General features: G+C 36.0%; 1 protein-coding gene across 1 annotated transcript; it reads right to left on the minus strand.

Annotated features, from left to right (window-relative positions):
* LOC135218572 (protein pellino-like) lies at window positions 1-23,399 on the minus strand. Its single transcript, XM_064254959.1, has 9 exons — window positions 23,268-23,399; window positions 18,613-18,742; window positions 17,862-18,041; window positions 17,511-17,624; window positions 17,104-17,292; window positions 15,811-15,909; window positions 15,033-15,248; window positions 11,208-11,323; window positions 1-8,578 (listed from the first exon to the last, which is right to left on the minus strand). Exons 1-9 carry the CDS (start codon window positions 23,375-23,377, stop codon window positions 8,452-8,454), a joined length of 1,281 nt encoding a protein of 426 aa, XP_064111029.1. The 5' UTR covers window positions 23,378-23,399; the 3' UTR covers window positions 1-8,451.
* Window positions 23,400-23,601: the final 202 nt, after the last annotated feature.

Here is a 23,601-nt window from a genome sequence, read left to right on the forward strand (position 1 = left end):
ATTACTGAAACCTTTATTTATTACAGATTATTTACAGCTACTAGCTTGACTGGCCAGCCAGCCCCCCCGGGTTCCCTTGACACTTATGCAAGGCATTCCTGCCTATACACTAATAAACGTGTTAACCCCATCGACTTGTATGGGTGGAAACAGTTCAAGGAAGTAAATACTGACAAAATAAGTCTACAATAAAAAAAAAAATCAGAAAACAATGCTAATGCCCATATTTAAACCTTAATCAAATTCTCCAGACCAGTCTGCAGAGTACCTCGGCACCACATCATTGATCTCAGTGCTGTTTTGAGGAGGTACTCTTGGATATAATACAGTACAAAATTTCACTAAAGATAATAATATAAAGCTTTGACAAATGATTGATATAATAAATCAAGAAAGAAATCAATACAGCATACACGATATGCACACAAGCACTAGCAGAGGAAGTTTGTCTGATTCAAATGTCGTCATCGCAGGCGCTTCAAAAGAAACAAAAATTAGCCTGCAAACTTCTAATGTCATTTAGTGAAACAATAACAAATAGACTATAATATATAATTTGTACTTCCTCAACAGTTACATTTGAAAAGAGGCAACTAACTGGTACAAAATGTAAAATGTGTCAATACAAAATTTGCAAATTGACATTGTGCCACTACATGACATTTCTCCTCTAAAGATAACAAAATATATTTACAAATAATCAGTCATTGCAAAAAATATTCTAGCAAAAAAAAGTTGACTTATCAGTTAGCATGCAGTCTCCATATACAATATAATCAAATAAATAGAGTTTGCAAAACAGAAGGCAAGCTCAATTTGAGCTTACTGGACATAAGGAAATATCAAGAGGGAAATATCGAGAGGAATAATGGGTATCAGATATAGCATATTGAAAAACTTTCATTGAGTGGGCACAATCAAGGATAGTGCAACAAAATTCCTGTGCAAGGTACCTTTTGAACTTTGCCCTGTCTCCTGCCAGAAGAAAATGAAATAAAGTCTTGCTTCTTTTTCAATTTAGAAAAAAAAAATAAATATAATGGGTTAAACTAACACCCCTGTAATCCTCTCATTTTTTTTCTTATTATTAAACTTATGCAGTTTTTCATATTGGATGTTCGTATTAATTTTAATAGCCCAGGTTCTTCAATGTTTTCCCATATCTTAATGTAAGAGGTTTTCGGTTACAGGAAAATTTAGACAAATCCACACTCAAAATAATTATCCAAGATCTTGCTTTCAATACTGCAAGTTATCTAATGTTAAACCAAAGCCAGAGTTTACATAAAGACTTACATAAAGTTTTAGAAAAATTTAACTCCATATTGTCAACCTCATTGTCTAACTTGCAACTACTTCAGACGGTCAAATACTCTTAGTTGAATACTTTTGTTTTGTTAAATGACAGTGTTAGGATTTCATTTGGGAGCAACGAGGTTTCACATGAAAATAAAAAACACTGGTAGTGATAAGACAAAGTTACTTTTTATTCTGCAGCATATTCTTTGGCAATTTCTCAATAAGCAATGACACGTTGAACGAATTAAAAAATACACTGATATTGACGAGGCAAGGCTGATGCTTCAGTGAAGTTCCTTTTACCTGCTTAATGCACATTATGCCAAGTAAAACCCGTCACATCCTTGCATTGCCAAAAAACAATGAAAAACTTTTCATGGTACACTAATTTACAAACATCCATCTGGCACAAAAAAACAAGACCATTACAATACTTCTTAGGTAAAATATTGTAACAACTTAGGAATATGAATCTGTACATATACATAATTACAAACACACAAAATCATATATATGTAGACATTCAAAGGACAAACAGCCATTTCGTGTAAACTCTTGTAAACTTTTCAACTGACCCAAAAAGGATTCACATAACCATTCAGTTATAAGGGCAATGCTTCATCTATCTGTATACCAGAGCTCAAACAGCAAAAAACTGGAGATATGTATCAACAAAAAGCACAACATTTTTTATTGCAGAGGAAATTTAATAGTGCGTAGTTTACCTAGACCACTGTCCATTCTGTGTACAAATTAACAATGTAGTCTTGTAACAGATTTTAAAGTGCTTTCAGAATAAACTGCGAGATACTTAAACAGGGACTTGCAAAAGGGAACTTATTATTTGGTTCACTGTAAATCTAGAACTGAAAATGTCATTCTTTCATGAAGAATTTAAACCAACTTCACCTTTGATATGCAATGCTACATCAGGACATTAACAGAACCAGCACAAAGCAAAGAGGACAGATAACCTATAAGCTGAATATACAGTATTTTCCTGATCCATTGATTTTGAATGAATACCACCTTATTTGAGTATCATTTTACTTATGGGAGGTCAGTGGGACAGACACCCTAACATCCTCATCTGACTTACGACTGAAAAAAAAAAAAAATAATAATATCAGTACGTAATGGGAAATACTAGAAGCATAGAGAGAATTCTCAAGTTTGAGAGTGTAGAAAGAGAAATTGTCATTGAACTACCCAAATTATTTGATGAAACTATTTTTGTGTGTGCTCTGGAGCGGGAACAAATTTACTCTTGTTCCTCTAATCTTGAAAGGCCAGCTGACAAAGCAATGCCAATGTAAAGAAAAGGTTATGGATTCACATCCACTTGGGAACGGTGTAAAACATAACGCAGGGTCTATTAATAGATCTATAACATACTTGGAGATTGGTTTGCATAATATATAACCAAATACAGTGTGTGTTTATTTGTGTGCATACAAATCAAATGTAAGAAAACAAAAATTTCATAGTAGTTTGAATGACATCCTACCTTTTGATGGTAAAATATACAAGGATGATACTTAGCTATAAACTGACCACTCAAAGCTTAACAACTTAAACTAATAGCATAACCCATGTAAGGCTTGCAGCTACCCGGGGGGGAGTAATAAGTGTGGCTGGATGTGGTCTGGGGTGAGACCATGTGTAGGCTTTCAAAAACAGCTCTTTACAAATTAAAAGAAAAAAATGATTTCATTTGATTAGCTAAACCATGCAATTTAGCACAAAAAATCTACAACACGAAACATGATCAGGCCTGTTAGGTAAGATTGTGTTTCTTCTACCGTCACAAAAATGTCATGAGAACCACCATTGGAACTAGAACAGTTCTAGATAAAGTTTGGAGGAAAAATGGTAATGGAAGGTATTCAGTGGATCTGAAATATTGAACTTCATATAGGACAGTAATGCTGTGATTATTATAAGAATTAATGCCATGATAATTATAAGTAAGAAGTTCAAGATCATAACTATTTTCAAAGAAAATGTTGCAACTCTTAATGGAATACAAAAACTAATCATGCATCATCATTGCAAAAGAAAAGCAACAATAAACATGGCCATCATAACACTAATCAAATAACTGCAAAGAAAGAGCTGCAATGCAAGCCTTCAAAAGTTTCCAGCATTAATGACAGAACTGCACCCCAGGCCAAGACAAATGGTTACCTCTGGACCTATAAAAAGAATCACAGTCTGTTCAGGGGCTTAAACTATGTACAGAGGTGCTCGCGCGTGAGGGGGTAAAACGACCACACACTGACTAGACCACTCGTTTGCACTCCACACACGACTGCATTGCTGGTGGTACATAGTTTAGATTCTCCCTACAGTTATCAACATGTGTGGATTTGATCCAATGAGTAGTAGTAGTAGTAGCAGCAGTAACCTTTGCTATCTAGAACGGTGCACAGCGAGCCACCGTGACCACACTCGCTCAGGGTAGGAGTAAACGGAGGAGGGCTGAAGAGGGGCAAGGCCATCTATTTCAGGGTAACATTACTACCCATGTAATAAGAATGAAAAATAATGATGGCAATGGTAATAATTACAGTAATAATAATGACAGTAATGATAACTATGAAATTCATTTAAATACATCAACACAAAGAGGGTCTCCTTCAATGCTATTACAAAGTTACATCCAACAGAATTTTTTTTGCTTTACCAATTTTGATGGAATAAACCTTCCTTAATGAATGACGTTAACCATGACCACTACAGTTCAAAAGTTCTTTTTGTAAACTTTACACTTTGCCACAATACCGGATGCAAAACCGTCTTGGACAATCTACAGTTGCTTATACATTCCTCTGTGCGGTTTTTAAAAAAAAATTACTTTTAAATTTTCGAAAATGTCAGCTATTTTCTTGTATATTATGCTGATGGTATTTGCCTTGAATTCTTTCATGTTATCACACAACTTGAAGTAAAAACTCTCGCATAAAAGCACAGCAGCAGTTTTTCCTATCAAGTCTGAAGTCCCATATTTGCAGTCATAATATATTTCTAGTAATTAATCACTGAATTAGAACAACAAGATTATTAGTATATTTGACATAGGTTTCACAAGATTGGTAAAAGCCCAGTGAAATTTAGTCCAACATCAAAACTTTCTGCTTGTAATTTTTTTCTTATTTATTCAGTATAAATTTTTGTATGCAGCATTTCATCGAAATGAAAATTTGAAAAGAAGTAGATCTTGGTAAGTGATATTTCATGAAATCATGAACCTTTTGTGCCTTGCTCATAGAACTTGTTAGATTCTTAATACTTGTAGAAAAGGTGTTCTTCAATAAATAAAATTTCAGTATGACCTTCCAAATTAATTAAAAGCTGTCAAGATTTTTTAGAGGACACTTTGCAGTACTGCATTATATTCCACAAAAATGTTTTGAGCACATTAGAGTGTATGGTAACATTTCAAAAGCCAAGGCAAATGTCCATCAAATCTCTAATGCATCCAGCAAAATACAGTCCAAGGAATACTGCTATAGAGAATACTCCCAATGCAAATTTCAGTTTTAGTTCAACAGATCGCAATTCATGGGTTGTGGAGAACCAAGTGAAATTATGGGTTTGATTGTATGTAGACATAAATCCGTAATATTTTGATTATATGGTAAAAATCTAATTGATATTCCCTTACTGTGTTCATTAGTAGACGAAGTTACAGATACAGTATAGTACATTTAGATATATAACTTTTATATACAAGAATGCTTCTGAAAGGTTTTGATCCAAAATGTACATCACTGCCATCAATAGTATGATACATAGATCACTGCTCTTATAAAAGTTCATTACAAAGGGGTTAAAATGAACATGACTTTCAAATAAGGTTAAAAACATTAGCATTCTCATGCAGCAGTCACTGTAGTTTAAATACTCTTAAAACCATATTCAGTCTTTTAGTTATTAAAATGCTGTGTTCATTCTGAAAATGATAATTCTAATGGTTTAAAACATGCATGAAAACATTTGAGATGTGGCACATTATAAGCGTTGCAACTTTAAACTGGCTGCCAAACATTGATTCCCTTTCATTTTTACCACCATTACAGAACTGCTTTCCACGCTACCTGGTAGTAACCTATGCATCTGAAAATCGCTACTGCTGTTTATGATGGTATAGTCTTTCACCAAAAGTATAGTATCCAAAAGACCTTTTGATACAAGTGAGGGGAAAGGCGTCAAGATATGTCACTAAAGTCTATCCTCAACAGAAATCGATGTTACACAACTTTAGTTAAGTGAAAGATTTTGCACAAACAACTAAATGAATTCCATCTTTTAATAAATTATTTTGCCAACTACATTATCAAGGGAATATATGCTGTCAGTATTAAAGTTATCTACCTTATAATCATCAAATATGAATGCTTCTATAAGGATCAGGTACATCTATAAAAGAAAAAAGTAAAAAGCTAAGGTTTAACTTCAGAACTAGCCACCAATGTGAACCATTCCAAAAAGTAGTAACTTAAAACAATGGTAAGCATTACCTAAGTGTCACGTGCGTGACTTTCGTAACCCCTGTCCAAGCGTCCTGCTCTCCTCTAGCCAATGAAATGTCCCCCCTTTAGGATGAAGACTAAGCTTACAGCCTGCACTGTCACACTGCTCCAATGACAATCTCTCAGATTCTCAAGAAATTACAAACCAATTCCATCTTAGCTTCTTTTGAATGCAAATCTGGTGCACCCTTTACTGTACTAGCTAGTGCACACACAGTCCCCAGAACACGTACTGTACCTATTCATAGTTGCAGACCCTCTCTTAGAATAATGAAGATGTACAGGTGAGATAACATGTAAGTATTATATAGTACATATCATAGCAGTGACTACATCTAAGTTCCACATCTGAGTACAAAAATAGCTCATCGATACAAAGGGACACCACTTTTAAAATGTACAGCCTAACTGGTCACTTCAACAGATACCCACAAATACACTATTTTTAATATTAATTATAATAACTTGAACCTCGTGTATCTTTACTTCCAGGAGTTTTCATGGCCATAAACATACTATTTTGTGACTTGCTGCCCCCATCATCCACAAAAAAGGAAAAAAAAAAATATGATCAGAAATAAAAAACAGAATCTTCAGCAGACTCTTCATATTACACACTGCAGGTAAATCTTACTTATAATCGGGGCACTTCCATAGGAAATTTTCCCATTTTTCTATCTGATGAAAACTACTGTTATTTGAACTGCCATCAAGTAATAGTTTTGAATATTAGTCTCAGCAGACATCAGTATGCATACATATTTCCATATGTCCACTTACCCTCAAATTGTATTCAAACTACCCAGTATCACTAGCCCTTAATCTACACTTCATGATCGTGTAAACTTTGTTTGTTGACAGCTTGGCAATTCATATCTGCACAAAGTATTATAACACTTCAATACATCTGTAACCATTTTACCAGAGAATATTGCTCATCAAGCTTGTATAAAACTTAACTCATATTTTATCACACTGAGATCTCTATGCTGTGTGCATGTGCATGGGATGTTTGTGTTAATATTCTGTACATAACCTGCTGTGTTTTGCAATTACACTCACAAACACAACTTTTTTCTATGGTGAGCTTTGTTTTAGAAAAAGATATTAACCACTTATTAAGGAAATTCACTGCCCATGACTTTCATACTATAAATTAACACTATATACTAATAGTACAGTTGGTATATTTTCCCTTTAACAATATGTGTAGCTAGTTAAAGCTTAACATCAGTCCTCTATATTAGGCACACACACAAGATTATTTTCAGTAGCAAAAACCCATTACATTTAGCAACCATTTTTTACTGCATATTATACTGAATAATGCTTCATGCCCCCATAACCTATAATTTAGGCTGCAAACTTTTATGCAATAGACTGTTGCAGTGCACAGGATGCATATTTAAAATCCTCTCTTTTGAAAGCCATGATATCCAACAGTTCATATATGAACATACACACTTAATGAAAAGTTGCGAGGCAGTGCACGATAATCATAAAAAGAAAATTTAGCTGATGCACAGAGTAGAACCTTATTGTTCTCTTTGAATGGCCCAATCTGGTGCTCAGACTCTACCAATGAATATGCAGACAAATGAAATAATACGTACTCTAAAGTCAAAGGCAGTTGTAGTGATTTATATATGGATAGGTGATGGTGAATTACACTGGATTGGGTGGTTATTTAGAGGAACAAGATCTTAGGATAATTTCAATTATGTCACTCATACCCACTCATATTTAGGATGAGTACTGAATTGACAAAGCCTCTCACTACGTTGAAAATCATTTGAACGGAAAAAAAAAATGAAGCTGCTAATGTTCCTCAGTGACAATTTCTTTCCCAAAGTAAATTCTCGATGCACTTTTCAATGACACACTAACAAATGCAATGAAGAAAACTTCCTTTCCTCTTAACTTCCTATTGTACAAAAAGTAAACACCAGGAGGTTTACATATGATAATTACAATCTATGCCTGATGCATGATATGAAATGTCATCAATAATGTTCTCCTTAATTTTAATAGTGGTTATGCACTACACTACCAACAAAACTATTAATGACCACTTGGTTTTACATTAGCTTTCTTTGTGGAAAAAGTACATCACTTACTGCCTGAGACGAGATACTTCAATGAACAGCGAGGGGGACAGTAACAAACTCCGAATCATTCCTCCGAACACAGATCAGAGATTCATGCAGTGCAGCAGCGTGTGGGGTGAGTCAAAGAAGGCAAAAGGATCGTCAATATTCATCTCCTTTTTTTGTTTTTTCAAGTGTTACTGCATCCCTCAGTCATTGCTAATTATTACTCAACAACCAAACGAATAGACAATTACTGTATTTTCAATTTATTCCACCAAAGCTCATGAGCTTAACTCGCAGTTTCAACCAGCTTGCTAGAGTAAAATTTAACATTTAATATATTCTAGTTGCATAAAACACCTGTTAAACAATATACAGTATATGTACGACTGATAACTTCCATTTGTAATAAATACTATATTTCATTCAAACTGTAGAGTGCAAATAAAACTGTGGGTTGGTGATATGATTCCAGAGGCTGCCCCCCCACACACATAACGCTACGATATAGTATAAAGGGAGGGAATTTAATCGCAGTTGTCTTGAAATATAAGTCGGACAAACCCTGGGTCCCCCTCTAACGGAGAGGCGCAGAATGGACAGGCTGCATGGAACCCATTTGTTCCATGGGGAATAGGCACAGCAGCCCAGTACCTGTAGTATAAAAGAGGTACAATGAAAATAAGTGGCATAAAATCCATCAAATCTATAAAAGTTGTAAAATCTTTCAAAGTTAACATGACATTTTGACAAACTGCATGAAGTCAATTTGAATTCTTATGCTCACTGGTTATAATGTACAATATGTAATTCAACAAATATGAAAGTTGGCTTTGCCTTCAAAATATACATGTGGGCAATATCTAAATCCAGTAAATAAGTTTTATCATTTTCACGGTTTCCTGACACAAATTGCATTTTACACAAGCTTCACTTCTACCCTTGCAAGTAACAGCAAGAAATTCTATTGAAATGAAGTGTTATTACAAACTGCAGAGAACACTTCACCTCAGCAAGAAAAGTCAGGCTAATGGGGAAAGAATAAAGGAACTGCATGAAACAAAAACAAAAATTTTACCAATAAGCAGTTTCTACTGCAGATGGTAGTTCTGAGACAAATAGGGCAATGATTAAAGCCACATACACTGAACCCTCATTGGAAAAATCAACCTCACAAGGTGCATTTCAAACAACAAGGCACACCACCAGGAAGCAAAACCCCTTCTACTATAAAACAGAGCCTCAGTTACCCTAATGTTGTATGTACTCTACCAGTTCCTGGATTAAGTGCCACTCCCTTTTCAATAATGTACTACTTTTATATTATTCACCTATCCTTTTCTTCCTTCTCTAAGTCCAAATTATATACTACTCCTTCCACCAACCAATCATCCTCCAGTCTCTCCATGTGAACCAAAATAATCTCTTTCACTAATGGCAAACTTTCTACCACTCCAAAGTACTTCCAAAGTACGGTCTCCAATTTTTATACCCTTTCAATTCAATTATTCTTATATAAGTATACAAAATAAAAAATTTAATTAATATGTAGTCCACATGTAATTTGGTAAAAGAAAACCATACATTTCCAAGATGCTGGTCTATTAATTTGTCACAAGTGCAGAGCTTGAAAGAACTTCAAAACCCCTTAGATAGCTATAATTTTTGCTTCCAAATGCTGTCATGTATTGTATTTCTATTCTGATATTGAAATTAGTTAAGCATTAAGTCGCTTTTTAAACTAACTTTACCTGACCTCTGCAAAACTTCCTGTATACAGTATATGTATTGTAATAGATTAGTAGTTTAAACATTTAATAGAGTAGTAGTTTAAACATTTAATAACATCTGAAAAAAATGTTATCTTTCAAGGATTATTAATAAATACTAAATGTACTATTAATAAATAATAAATGTACCCATTCTAATGTTTATGAAGTAATTAAGTTACTTGGACCTTTATTAAATTATCTGGACGTAACATAAGACTGATAAAAGCCACACACTATGTAAAAATGACAAATTTTCAACCAATTTGTATTTTTCATAACTAACAAACCTTTGGTCTAAACATTACTGGGATCTATACCAGGTCACGGGGTGTGTATTACCAAGAATGCCTTTGGCGTCCTGTGACCTGACAGTTATTTTCCTACCGCCTTTAAGATAGGACGTGATTACTTTCTATGATTACTTTCTATCTGTTTTAAAGCCGGTTTTCGTTTGCCCGATTTTATTCATTTTTTCTCTTTTTACTTCTTCTTTCTCTGGGTGTTCTCAGTGTAGCATCTGTAATCTCTCTTTCTTCTCTCAGTTTGGCGCTGGGTCTTTGGTTCTTCACTACGTATCTACTTTTGACCTGTACTTACGGTTGGTTAACAAAAGTTTCTTGATGACAAACATGGGTATATTAGTGCTAATATTCATAAGACCAAAATAGTTACAATACTGCCAAAAGTATGTGGATGGCCAGTTGTACACAAAAATATATATGCCTACACATTTTCTACCTAAAACAAATTTTATTGGGTACTGGTAACTACATGTTGTACTTTTGAAATAGTCTACCAAATCTTTGGAAAACCTGTTTTAACATGAGGTTAATATCTAATTACTTCCCTCGGTGCCTTCTGGTCAGTCAGTCCTCCAACTAATGGCAGTAAGGGCTGTTTTCTAATAGAATATCAGTAAAAAGACGCTTGAAGAAATAGGGTGAAAGTTCTCTAACTGTTTCTTTTGTGCAAATCCCCAAACCTGCACAGGGTCCAGTGTTGTTCCTTGGAGATGATTACATAATTATTTTAGCAGCTCCTCATGACTTTGAGCTGCTGTACAAGATACCTTGATCCTGGCTGCTATCTGCTATAGGATTTTTTTTTTGTTTTCCATTAAACTTTTGGCTTAAGAGTTTTGATAAATGCAGCACAATTTTCTTTTGATTGAGAAGTGATTGAAATGTCGACGATGGTTTTGTTAGAATTGTTTGGTTGGGAAATTGGCTGTTATCAGAACCTTTTGATTATGTGACTGACATTCTTTTGTTATATGATTTGTTGGTAATGAATTATGTTATTTAAGCTTCCAGGTATTGACAATTTTTCTAGTGAAACAGTGAGTAATGTTTTTCAAATTAAAGAAATTCTATTTGACCTTTTTCCTAATATATTGTTTGCAGTGATATCATGTATTGTACAAGGCTAATAACTTGTGATTAACAAGAAATTGATGGGATTCAATCAATTAATTGAGAAAACTCTTGAACACCATTATATGCAGTACTTACCTCACAGTCTTTTCGGAGGCCATGTGTCCGCAGGGATTAAAGCAAAAAGTTGGATAGCCACTGTCAACATAGAACGCAGGTTCGATTCCCATGCACAGTTTGACTACTGGCCCAACCTGTAAGAAATATTTAAAGTGTATAAATGGTAACAGAGGAATGACTTCACCAAGGCAAACCATCCTGTAACAGGGGAATGACTTTACCAAGGCAAACCATCCTGTAACAAAGAGGGGAATGACTTACCAAGGCAAACCATCCTGTACAGGAATGACTTCACCAAGGCAAACCATCCTGTAACAGGGGAATGACTTTACCAAGGCAAACCAGCCTATCATAAATGGCAAGGTTCAATGAAACCCATGTAATCAGGTGAGTATGCCATACAGTATTAAAAAACTAAAACAGGCAGCTATAAAGGACATTTTGACCAGATTACTAACTTAAAACCTCTCAACCTCTAACAGCCTGGCCTAAAAGAGCTCATTAGATATTAAGATAAAAATTTTATGTATCGGATTGCAGCTTCGTAAAAACTTAAGAACTGAATAGTGAAAATCCTAATTATTCAGAGAAAATTTTTTTATAGACTTTATGAAATTTTATGAAACATTACATATCATTTAAATTTTATTCACATAAAATGTTTTATTGTTAATATAGTATCTTTACAGATGGGAATTACATGAGGTACAAGATAACCCCACTTCTACAAGTTTGCCTTTTTTACAGATGACTTCCATTTTTACTAAGTATTCTATAACAAAGTTGCAGTGTCTCACGTCTACTCTAAATAGAACTGGTCACAATAGATCTATTGGTTAATATGAGTTATAAATTAGAGCAATACACAATTGAATATATTCACCTGGACAGGAAACTCTACAAGGGGAAAAAACACATATATATACAGTACACTGATGACCAAACATGACAAGTACTATTACAATGAAAAAATATGCCATACCTTCCTTCCTAAAACTGTACGGAAATTGTAATAAATGTGAAATAAATTTTTAAAAATTAGTACAAAGATAAAAATGTTCATCCTACTCATTTCAATTATTCTTTGAACGTAATATACAGTATATCTTTACCTTAACTACATCTTTGTAATGCAGATTTGTTCTGAATGAAAAATCAATCCAATTATCTTTCCTACTTAAAGGAAAAGGATGCACCAACTGTCATGTTGAAAGTTTTGATCTGACCAGTTTTTTATCATTTCCAGTTTGAGGATGGTATATATCACCCAACAGTGTTTTAAAAAAAAATCCTGGATCTACCCTTCTCAAACACTTGCACCCTTTACTTTTTCACAAACCAATCCAAAAGCAAAATACAACTGCTGCAAAAGGGACAAGTATTTAACCTGATAAATATGGCAAATTTTTAATCAATTTGCATTTTTCATAGCTTACAAACCTGAGGTCTTAACAATAGGATAATTCTTCTATTCTTCTCGTGCCAGCTGGAAACAGTTAAAAACAATCAAAGATTGTACAGGGAGGAATCTGTGGCATATGGTAACCCATACATATACGAGGTGGAAGCTGGTCACCAACCAAGCTTGGACCATGGTCAGCCTCTTCCTCCTTTCAAACAGTTAGTGTACAACTCAATTTTAAGTCAATGGTCCCTTCTAGTATCTCAAATTGACAAGCATTTTTTAATTAAAACATTAAGCACCACAGTTTTATAAACAAAACTGGTTTCATCACACAAATGACTCATTTACACATGCATAGTACATTCATGGACTAAGTCCCAGATACTGCACTCTTTTGCATAGAATACAGAAGAAAAGCAGTAGCTGCTCAGCAGGTGCACTAACTGGAGCCTACATCATAAGTCATACAAAAACATGTTAGGCTTGAGAACTATTCAAAATATAAAGCCAGGAATTTCTCATTTCTCACTGATGTACTGGGCCTTGGCCAGCTTAGCATAGTTACATGAAATCCTCAAGCTAATGACACTTGGAAAAATTTGAGATACATAAACAGTTATACAATGTCAAACTCTTCTCGACATGACTGGTTAATGCTGTAAGCATGTAAACAATATTTGTAAACTATGGGAAAGGTTGGTGCACTTAAAAAGCAATTATTATTAAATAGTCATGAGTAAGCACCCCCCCCCCCCCCCCCCCAAAAAAAAAAAAAAAAAAAAAAAAAAAAAAAAAAAAAAAAAAAAAAAACAGCAGCTTATGGATGACTTTCCCAACTATATGCCACCCTATAAAATTCTATTTTTATTTTATCTAAATACTGTGTTACATTAGGTGCGAGTACTGTCTATAGTGTCATTGTCTGAAAGCCTATCCTATCTCTTATACCTGCAATTTTTACCTAATAACTATAAGAAGTTTCAGAATGATTTTACTATTCTTTAAATCTTTGAAACACAATACAGTTAGTTACTAGCCTATCCTAGCCTGGCCTGTATACAAGCTTTGGCTAACCTACTTCTAATTAAAACACATAATTGGGTTCATGTGAACAATCTTAGTATGCAAAGTGAAAGTTCCCTGACAATCTTTTGAGACAAGACTTGACATCGTGAGTCAAAAATTACTGTCTCAACACTTATTACTTCGCCATCATTTTTTATAGTACAGGTATATTTAGTATATTTATACTAATCAGGAACTCTCAACTCACTGGAAAACTTAAAAGTAGGTACTAGGCATAAACATGAAGTCTCATTTCACTGCAAAGCATAGATTCAGTAGATTCAGCAGTTCATTTTTTTTCAGGATCCAGAGACCTGTCAGTACTAAGGATTAACTAATTTTTTTTTAATGCACAGGATAGAAAAGGATCTCAGATGGTTATGAATACCAAATCTGCAAGGTTGGTGAAGCATTGACAAAGGGCCTCCGAGAAATTCTGCCATTCATCTTTTGTTATGTGCATCCATTTCCACAATTCCCCAGCCTCTCATCTTAAATCTCACAACAAAATAAAAAAAAAAAAAAAAAAAACTTCATTGTGATTTTTTTACATTAAATCACAAGCTCAATTTTTGGTTTAGTGTTTCATCAGGTATCCTCATGGGAAAAGAATAATTTTTGATCTGCCTCTTAAAGTTCATCAGCACACTCGATCCAGAATAAAATAATGCAAGCCCAGCAAAACTGTATAATAATCAAATTATTTTTCAGAAAGTTAGGTCAGCTGACAATAATCATAATTCTTTTCTGATGGTTTTTTTGTTCTAACAGTTGGTGATTCCACAGAATTCTTGTTACTCCTTTACAAATAAGACTTTTCTCAAACTCTTATATTGATAACCTAGACTCTCAACTATCTTCCTCCTCTCATTCCTGTAACTAAAATAAACTTACTGCAGAGATGGAATGAACCACCACAACCCAAAATGGCATTGTGTAATGCAGCTATGTAGTCAGAATTTTGTTAACAAAAACATTTCATACCTACCGTTAATACGCCTACACATTTTTGTCAACAAACACCACTAGGTGGTGTATTGGAAATTTAAATAATACTATACCTCCTACAGCTGGAACTTGGCCCTTTTCCTTTGCCTCAAGGGAACTGGTTTAATCTACTAGCTAGCAGGGAACAAGTACAAAATTATCTTATAATACATACACTAGTGTTATACCCACTTCAGGTGCACTATACAGAATAAATTTTATCACTAATGATGTCATAATCACCGAAAATAACCACAACACACTTCAGAGCCCATTATTCACCAAGAACATTCACTATACTGCCATGCTTTTTCTTTCTATTCTAATTTCCATTTTTATTATTTTTTTTTTTTTTACAATTTCACTTTTCAACTTTCTCCTTTTACCTTAAGACACATAGGGCAAGTGTGAGAGTTTGAGTCCTTTTCGTGGCCCCACTCATGTAAGCCTTGCACATGGCCACAATTGAGGTACACAACAGGTTGCTTTTCTGTGGCAGTCAACGTTGCCTTACGAGGAATCACAAGTGTGTTCAAACCAACAGGACACTGCGGTCGACCGGCATTCAATTCGTCCACCATTTGTTCAAGGTGTCGCTTGGTCTGAAACAATATTTTATCCAATGTAATTTACATTAAAACATTTAGCACATACTCATTCAAGAATTTGATTGCCAAAAAACTTAGCCTGTAACAAAATGATTGGTCCTTACAATATATCCCATACACATAATGCAAACAACAATCCAAGATTGATAAACAAACTCAAAATAATTACCTACTTCAAACAGTTTCAACTTCAAAACAAGAAAATTGCCTATAACAGTAAGTCCAAGGGCTATAGTCAAACGAAAGCGACTTAAAACCTTATTTCTTTTTTACATAATTCGTACAATGTTGGTCTTTCTAAAAACATTACCACTTCACCCAAGGTTAACCCCATTATTTTTCTTCATTATTTATCCCCATTTCTAACTACATTTAACTATAGTAATTATGTCAAGAGCCCGAAAACTCATCTTTCAAAATGGGAAAATGATGGTGACAATAAACAATTTGACCTTACAGCATATCTAGCAAAAATCAAATGATTTAGATATTAAGGCTACATTGTACTTGGGATGAAAAAGAGAGGAAAAAGGTAAGAGAGAATGACTAGACTTACCGGAGACTTTCCAAGACCCTCTGCCGATCTCCATAACAAAGTGGCACCACATAAGTCAATCAGTGTTCCATCTTTTAATATGTGGGTTTCATCTTCAATCTGCTTAATTCACAAAGAAAAAAAAGTCAGTTATCAACCAGCCTCTGAAATTAGCAAGTTTTCTCGTGCCACTCTCATCAAATAAACAGTAAGAGTAAAATCCTTTCAACAAAGATGCTGCTAATATGCACTGGTGTATAGCAGTTCAAATTGCAAATATTGCTCAGAAAGGATTTGTTCTTTATAAAGTGTAGTAGCACTTATACATACATTTATAAAACTCAATCTGTTATAGCTTCTACAAACCATAATTATCAGATAATCTGAAATGTTGATGACTTGGAAATATGTGCAAATGTTGCAACAAAGGAACTGTAATCATGTGGGTATGCATTAAATACCCAGTATCCATGAGTCAAAAAAAGACCTATAAAAATATAGTAAAACTACTTCACTGCAGTGCCGTGTTTGAAAGGAATGGTCATGATTAGTGTCATTCACCTATTTTACTTGCTGCCTTCTGAGTTGTCCTTCTTTATAGTTTGACATATACTTGTGATGCATACTTTGGTTTTCTTTAAATAACTACACAGGGATGAAACCAGTATACTTTAACATTCACACCAGCCTCATATTTCCTTTAATTTACTACTCTGCATTTTCTTAAAATTTTCAGGACAGTCATATCTTTCCACTTTCAGGGGGTCAAAAATTATCATTTTAGTTGCAGGAAATTTGTTGCTAAAAGCAAAACTGTGTAAACAGAATTGACCAAGATGTGAAACTTTTTTTTTTTGCCTGAAAGTAGCATTACATCCTGGCTCTGTACATATAATAATAGAAAAAAATTGTGAAATGGCCTAATATTAAATTAAAATTATTGTATTAAATGGAATGCCATATTTCTGTATGGGTTTTTCTTTCTAGTTCCTTATTTGCAACAATTTTTCTTTTACGACAAAATTACCACAACTGCATTGGAATGAAGTTGCTATTTTTGAAAATTTATCTCCTAACAAATGAATGAGGTGCTTCAGGTCATCATAAGTTTTTCTGTCCGAGTTTCATGTTTGGTTTTGTCATCTCCCCTTGATATGTATACCATCTGGGTGCTTGGATTGAGGAAATGGATGTCTGCACAATGATTATAAAAAAAAACACTAATACAAATACAGTATTTGCATTTGGGATGATTTAACAACTGGCAAGATATGAAAAAGTATGCAAAAATCTGTATACCACACAATTACTCACCTGTATACCCCTCTGAGGTGCCGACCGAGATTCTCTTAAGGCATAAACCCCACCACCTACTGATACTTCTCTCCATATGCCAGGTGTTGCTTCCCCTCCACAAAACTGATTTGGAGGGTGCATTATCAACACGCCATTTGTCGTTAACCCGTCAATTTCACCATTATTCTGCCACTTGGTTGCTTTCTCCTGTAAGAGTAACAGGCATTTAGGATATATCATCACTTAGCAAAATGCAACGTAACTCAAATTTTTACTAAATTTATTGAGTTTTATGAGGTTTTCCATGAGTTTACTACAGCATTAAAAATGTTTCAGCAACAATACAAACATGAAATAACCCAGAAAAAGTATAGAAGTAAAAAAGAACTGTTTTTAACAGTCAATCCAAAAACAACAATACTCACTCCAAGAAAAATATTTCTTGAGGAATCAAAACCAGCAGCATAAACCTGAGTGACACGCGTTGTTCGGTGAGCAATTATCCGACACGCAAATCTACTAATTGTACTCTGTGTTACCTGAAAAATAATGTGTAATAGCTCAGCTTGTCAAATTGGAAGAAACTAATACAACACCTTTGTGATACAATATCATTAATGTAAAAATACAATGCATTTTTAAGCAATTTTTTTGCTGAAAATAATACAAACACCCTCCTATATTATGACATAGACCTTTAATTCTTTCCTTTTGGTTAAATATTAATCCACAAAACAACCACCTCAATTTTGTCAAAATTGCAACCATGTAATCACCTTCATTTCACCATGTTTGTCACCAGGTATGGTGTCCATGACAACAAAGTCTATGGGGGCTTCCGAAGACCGACCTATTTGAAACATGTCTGTTTCAGTATCTAGTTGATACTCCACGATGACCGCTTGGTTCCGTGATAACGTGTAAGATATACTATGCTGCTGGTTGTCCAATATAGCCTGAAAGATGTACAGCCCATGAAGTTTTTCAATGTTTCATTCTTAATTCCTCAGGAAGTAATAACATCATTATATTCAAGAAAAACACCAAGGCAGTAATCAGCCATTATACTAAAGACCAGCATAGTGCTAACATGTGACTATTATCAAAAGTCAGGCAAAAATATATCATACAGTAAGACATGACACTGAAGATGGAGAAAGGATCTAACATCTGTTTACCTGACTGGTCATAAATTTTGTTTTATTTTTATATAAATATAATACCCAAAGCCAGCCAGCATTTCTGACTCAAAAATTCTAAAATTATTCACTATACTGTATCTTACAACTAAATAAATAAAATCAAGATATAAAAAAAAAATCAAGTCACACAAGGCAATTATTTTTTGCAAAGAAATCCAAACAAACATCACGTGTGTGGCAAAATACAATAAAATATACCCCATCATGTATTGCTACTATATAGTGTATGTATCTACACAGATCAACAATACCCAAGCACTATGTTTGCAGAAGAAACAAACTCATTACTAAACTGTAATAAATAGGAGCTACTGCTTTCACTAACCTGTGTATTTTGAGGCGCCCTGACCACATAGTGTCGGGCTGGCTTCACCCCATTAGCACACTGTCGTCTGTGGAGGACAAACTTACTCCTCCTCCTGCCCTTGTCGCACGGCGGAAGGTATCCATTATACCTGGAAGAATGCCACAGGTTATTACATTTTGGTTAGAAGTTTGGGAGAAAAATAAAATAAAAACTGTTCTTCCTGTCGGTATTGATGTAAATGATTTACTCTCTAAATTAAATAATTAGAAAAAGACAATTGGCTCCCTTTCTTAGATGTTTTGATACATAGAGAACCATTTCAATGTAAATTCAGTACTATTTATAGGAAACCGACCAACAACTTAACTTATGTTCATTTCTTCTCAGGCCACCATCTTAACATAAAAATATCAATTTTTTCCTCTGTTTTTTACGAGCATTGCGCATTTGTCAGTCCACAATATTTTGGATAAAGAAAATTGAATACATAAGAAAAATAGGGAAAGATTTATGCTATCCTTCACATATATTAGATATTTGTTATAATAAAGCCCACAAAAAAAGTTTTATAGCGTAAGTAACACGCAGAAAGAAAAATTCTAAGAACAAAACATTCGGGAGTTTGCCTTATTTAACGGATTTGAAACCATATTAAATCATTGTTAAAAGCTTTTAAATGTCAACCTTGTTTTTTTCCTATATTAACAACACACTTCTAAAAGGAATGTTAATAAAAAACAAAAAATGGCCCCAGAGAAAGCAACAACATAATATATAAAATTCCATGTATGGATTGTCCCTCATTTTATCTCGGACAGTCTAGCAAAGGCCTAGAAGTAAGGCTAAGCCAGCATAAATATTCTGTAAAAACTGGGCAAACATCTAATGCAATATTCATTCATTTAAGTGAAAACAACCACCGAATAAATTGGTTTGGTAGTTCAGTAATTGCATGGTCAAGAGATGTCTTATCACGAAATCTTTTAGAATCTGCTTTAATACAACTTACTTTTCATTGTAATTTCAATGTTAGTCGTGGCCTTTTTCATTTAGACCCTTGTATTTGTAACATGTTTAAGAATGACCTCAAAGAGATAGCCAGAATGGCAGTGCTGAAACTGAATCCTCTTTCTCTCTCTGTTTCTATTTTTCTAATTTCTATAATAATAAATACTATCTTCCAAAGTTATGCCCCACCTTTTTCACTTGACCCTTTCTCTTGTTTCCTTCAGTCCAGGATAAGGACACTGACCTATCATATCTGCCTCTTTATATAACAAATGTGGAGTGAGGAAATATCTGTGGAGTGAGACCACAGTTCAAAGAGGCTCTCTCCTGGCAATCAAAACATAGCCACCACTTCATCCATCTTCAATAATGATTTGTTTAGTGGCTTGATTCACACCAGTGCCTATTACTAAATTCAACTAAATGCAGAACATTACAGATTAGGCAACTGATCTTGCTCAAGTCGTGAAAATGGACGTTGGAGGCGTCAGAGATATGGCATAATGGCAGACTCTCACAAAACCTCACATGTAACAAGAGCATGACTAAGGTTTCTCATTAGAAAACAACACATGTCAAACAAAGTTCTGTACAGTAGTCTCCCCATACATAATCTCCTCCTAGGGGAGACTCCCTTCCCTCCTCTTGGGCTCCACTTTCTTTGGAAAGCCCATAATGAAATGTGACACTCTTTTGTGGATGAGGAGGGCAATTAGCACCTACTTTGGATCCAAGCAGTGATTTTCGAAACTAGTTGTTAGAAGATCATTGAGAGTCGCTGCAAGGATGGAGAGAGTAACAGGAAAGAATTTTGCTCATTCTCCCCCTTTCCATTTACAAAACATCTCATTGTCATAACCCCCCCCATGCTCCCTCCCCCCCTTTTTTTTTATTCCTTGCCCACAAGCACTACCCACGGAGTCTAACTAAACTCCCACCTTTGAATTGTGCATACAGTACATGAACTTTCATATTTTCCTTTCACTTCAGTGCCTTGGTGCCTTTAATCCAAGCACACCTACCTCTGTCTTCCCTAAAAGCAACAATCCCTTAATTGAAAAAAATAAGTAAAATAAACTAAAAATTCTCAAGTGCTTATCAATACATCATCTGGGCTGTCATAAACGCCCACCTTTTCGTAAAGTACATAGAGGAAGAAGAGCCCCCCATGATCACCTGATATAAGCAAACACCACTCTCGCTCGAGGACAAGACAATCGTGGCTCTATGTGGGTCACTTTAAAGTTGATCACTGAGAACCCCCCCAGAAGAGAGAGAGAGAGTGCCAAGACCGATCTTCAAAGACCATCATATACGAGGCACGAAGGATATGAGAGAGAGAGAGAGAGAGAGAGAGAGAGAGAGAGAGAGAGAGAGAGAGAGAGAGAGAGCGCATCTACAGTAACCTTGCCAGCATCTTGACAGTGCAGTGACGAAACTATTCACGTAACCTAGAAGGTATCGGCAAAGCTTCAATAATAATAATCGAAGCCCGAGGAATTTGAGGTTCCCAGGAACCCACTTCCTGAGTCTCCCACAACTTCCGGCGGAACCCATAAAGGTGCAATGTCCACACAGTTAAGTACTAAAAGCTTCGCTGTCCGCTTTTCCTGGCGTCACGACGATGGAGGCACTGGGGAAAGCACTCGGTCTAGGGACGAAAGTTACTTTCTCCCAATTCTATAAAAACATGAATTGAAGTAATAAAAAAAATACATTTAATATACAACAGAATAATACAGTAACAAGAGGAAGGAGAGAGAGAGAGAGAGATCCACCTCAGACGATGAAGCTCAAGTTCACTCTTGTACCCTACGACCTTCGGGGGAGGGGGATGGGTAGGGAGGGAGAGGGAGGGTTAACGGAAAGAATGGGGGTGCGGCTGGGACGGACACAGCACAGCAGAGGAGAGAGATTCGTGACGGGGAAAGATTATGGGGAACTCGGAAGGGGAGGGGAGAGAAAGAGCAATTAAGAGGCCACTGAAATGTATAAGCATGTTCATTGACTGGGATTTATCGCTAGCACAAATAATGGTAAATAAGAGAGAGTAATAGCAGCTGAAAACAACTTTATGTCAGCAAAACTAGAGAGAGAGAAAATGAAGCTGAAAACTAGACTTCACGTTCAGCAAAACGAGAGAGAGAAAGGAGGCAGCGACGCGGAAAAACCTGGTACGGCTCCTCTCATCTCATCGGGCTTCGCTGTGACCCACAGCCCCCTCCCCCCCCCCCTCCTCCCACAGCAGAATGCTTACTAAGCCGTCTTGCAAGTTTTTACGAAGCCAGGAGGCCTCTCTTCCCGCAGTCTCTCACGCGAGCAGCTCTATTAGTACTACAAAAGAGACGCCAGGATCTCGCACACAATCGGGCTGCGTTTCATCTGTTTTTAATGGCAACTTTGATTCTCACAGCAACTCATGACTTGTGGTTCGAATTTTTAAAGCAATGTCTCGTGTTGTCGAAAGTTAAAAAGTTAACTAGAAGGATATCTTATTTACAGGGGAATTGGTCATTCGATCAGCTGATTTCACACACTGATCCAGTTGCTGTGCGAAGTTAAATCACTTAACAACTGAGGCGCCTCAGTGGCGTGACCGGTATGGTCTTGGCCTGCCACCTCGGTGGCCGCGAGTTCGATTCTCGGGCATTCCATTGAGAGGTTAGAGATGTGTATTTCTGGTGACAGAAGTAGTTCACTCTCGACGTGGTTCGGAAGTCATGCATAAAGCCGTTGGTCCCGTTGCTGAATAATCACTGGTTCAGTGCAACGTAAAAACATCCTACAAACAAACCAACTTAAAAACTGTGAGCAGAATAAACTACCTTCAATACAGACAATGACTGATTTGGGGGATCGAGTAATTAACAGTCTTCAGCACTCGTTTTCACTCTCTCCACCCTAACTGCAAACCACAACAATCGACTAACAACTTCGGTACCTGATTCACTGCTTCCTGTCTTCCTTCTATCCTTGGTTCCTTTCCTTCTTCCTACCTTATTTAATTAAGTCATCCTTTCCTCTTTTTCCACTCCTTTCTCCTCCTCCTCCTCCTCCCCCCTCTTAGTTCCTCTTCTCCTCACTCAATCTCCTCTTCCTGTTATCCTTCCTTCTCTCTCTCTCTCTCTCTCCTCTCCGTTTACCCTTCTTTCCTTCTTTTCCTCTCTTCTCTCTCTCTCTCTCTCTCTCTCTCTCTCTCTCTCTCTCTCTCTCTCTCTCTCTCTCCATTTCCTCTTCCTGTTACCCATCTTCCTTCCTTCCTTCTCTCTCTCTCTCTCTCTCTCTCTCTCTCTTCTCTCTCGTCTCTCTCTCCTCTTCCTCCTTACCCTTCTTTCCTTCCTCTCCTTCTCTCCGCTCTCTCTCTTCTCACATTTTCCTCTTCTGTTCCCATTCCTTCCTTCCTTCCCTTCCTTCCTTCCTTCCTTCCTTCTCTCTCTCTTCTCCTCTTCTCTCTTCTCTCTCTCTCTCTTCTCTCTTCAATCCTAATTACTACAGCATCTTGCTCTTCCTCCTCATCTTCGTAACCACTATATAGCAGGCACGTCTCCCCCCCCCCCCCCCCCCCCCCCCCCCCCCCCCCCCCCCACCCCCCCCCCCCCCCCCCCCCCCCCCCCAGCAAAGCACAGCAAAGCAGAAGCAGAAGCAGCATCCACCACACTCACCACCCTAAGATGACGAGCTCGCCGTACTTCAGGTGATGCTTGGCGTGATGGTGCCTGGGTGTCGGCCTCCGGCATCTCCGCCACCTCCTCCTCCCCCTCCTCCACCTCCTCATCTCCTTCGCCCGCTCCCTCCCCGCCCTCTCACTGCGGAAAATAAGGAAAAAAAAAAAATGGAGGTTAGTAATAGTATATATATATAATATATAATATACGAATAATAATAATAATAATAATAATAATAATAACAATAATAATAGTGAAAAAGCAGAGAAATTACAGAATTAGAACAGGTTAGTAATAGTATAATAATAATAGTAATAATAATAAAAAGGCAGAG

Source organism: Macrobrachium nipponense, chromosome 9 (assembly GCF_015104395.2).
Source record: "Macrobrachium nipponense isolate FS-2020 chromosome 9, ASM1510439v2, whole genome shotgun sequence".
Lineage (NCBI taxonomy): Eukaryota > Metazoa > Arthropoda > Malacostraca > Decapoda > Palaemonidae > Macrobrachium > Macrobrachium nipponense.

What these genes read in the sequence shown, in the direction of transcription:
- LOC135218572 (XM_064254959.1), bottom strand. Translation starts at nt 23,377, where the DNA reads ATGAGGAGGTGGAGGAGGGGGAGGAGGAGGTGGCGGAGATGCCGGAGG. An exon ending in GGGCGCCTCAAAATACACAG is followed by an intron (nt 18,042 to 18,612) that starts GTTAGTGAAAGC and finishes TACATCTTTCAG; the next exon opens with GCTATATTGGACAACCAGCA. An exon ending in GCCTCCGAAAAGACTGTGAG is followed by an intron (nt 8,579 to 11,207) that starts GTAAGTACTGCA and finishes TTTATACTACAG; the next exon opens with GTACTGGGCTGCTGTGCCTA.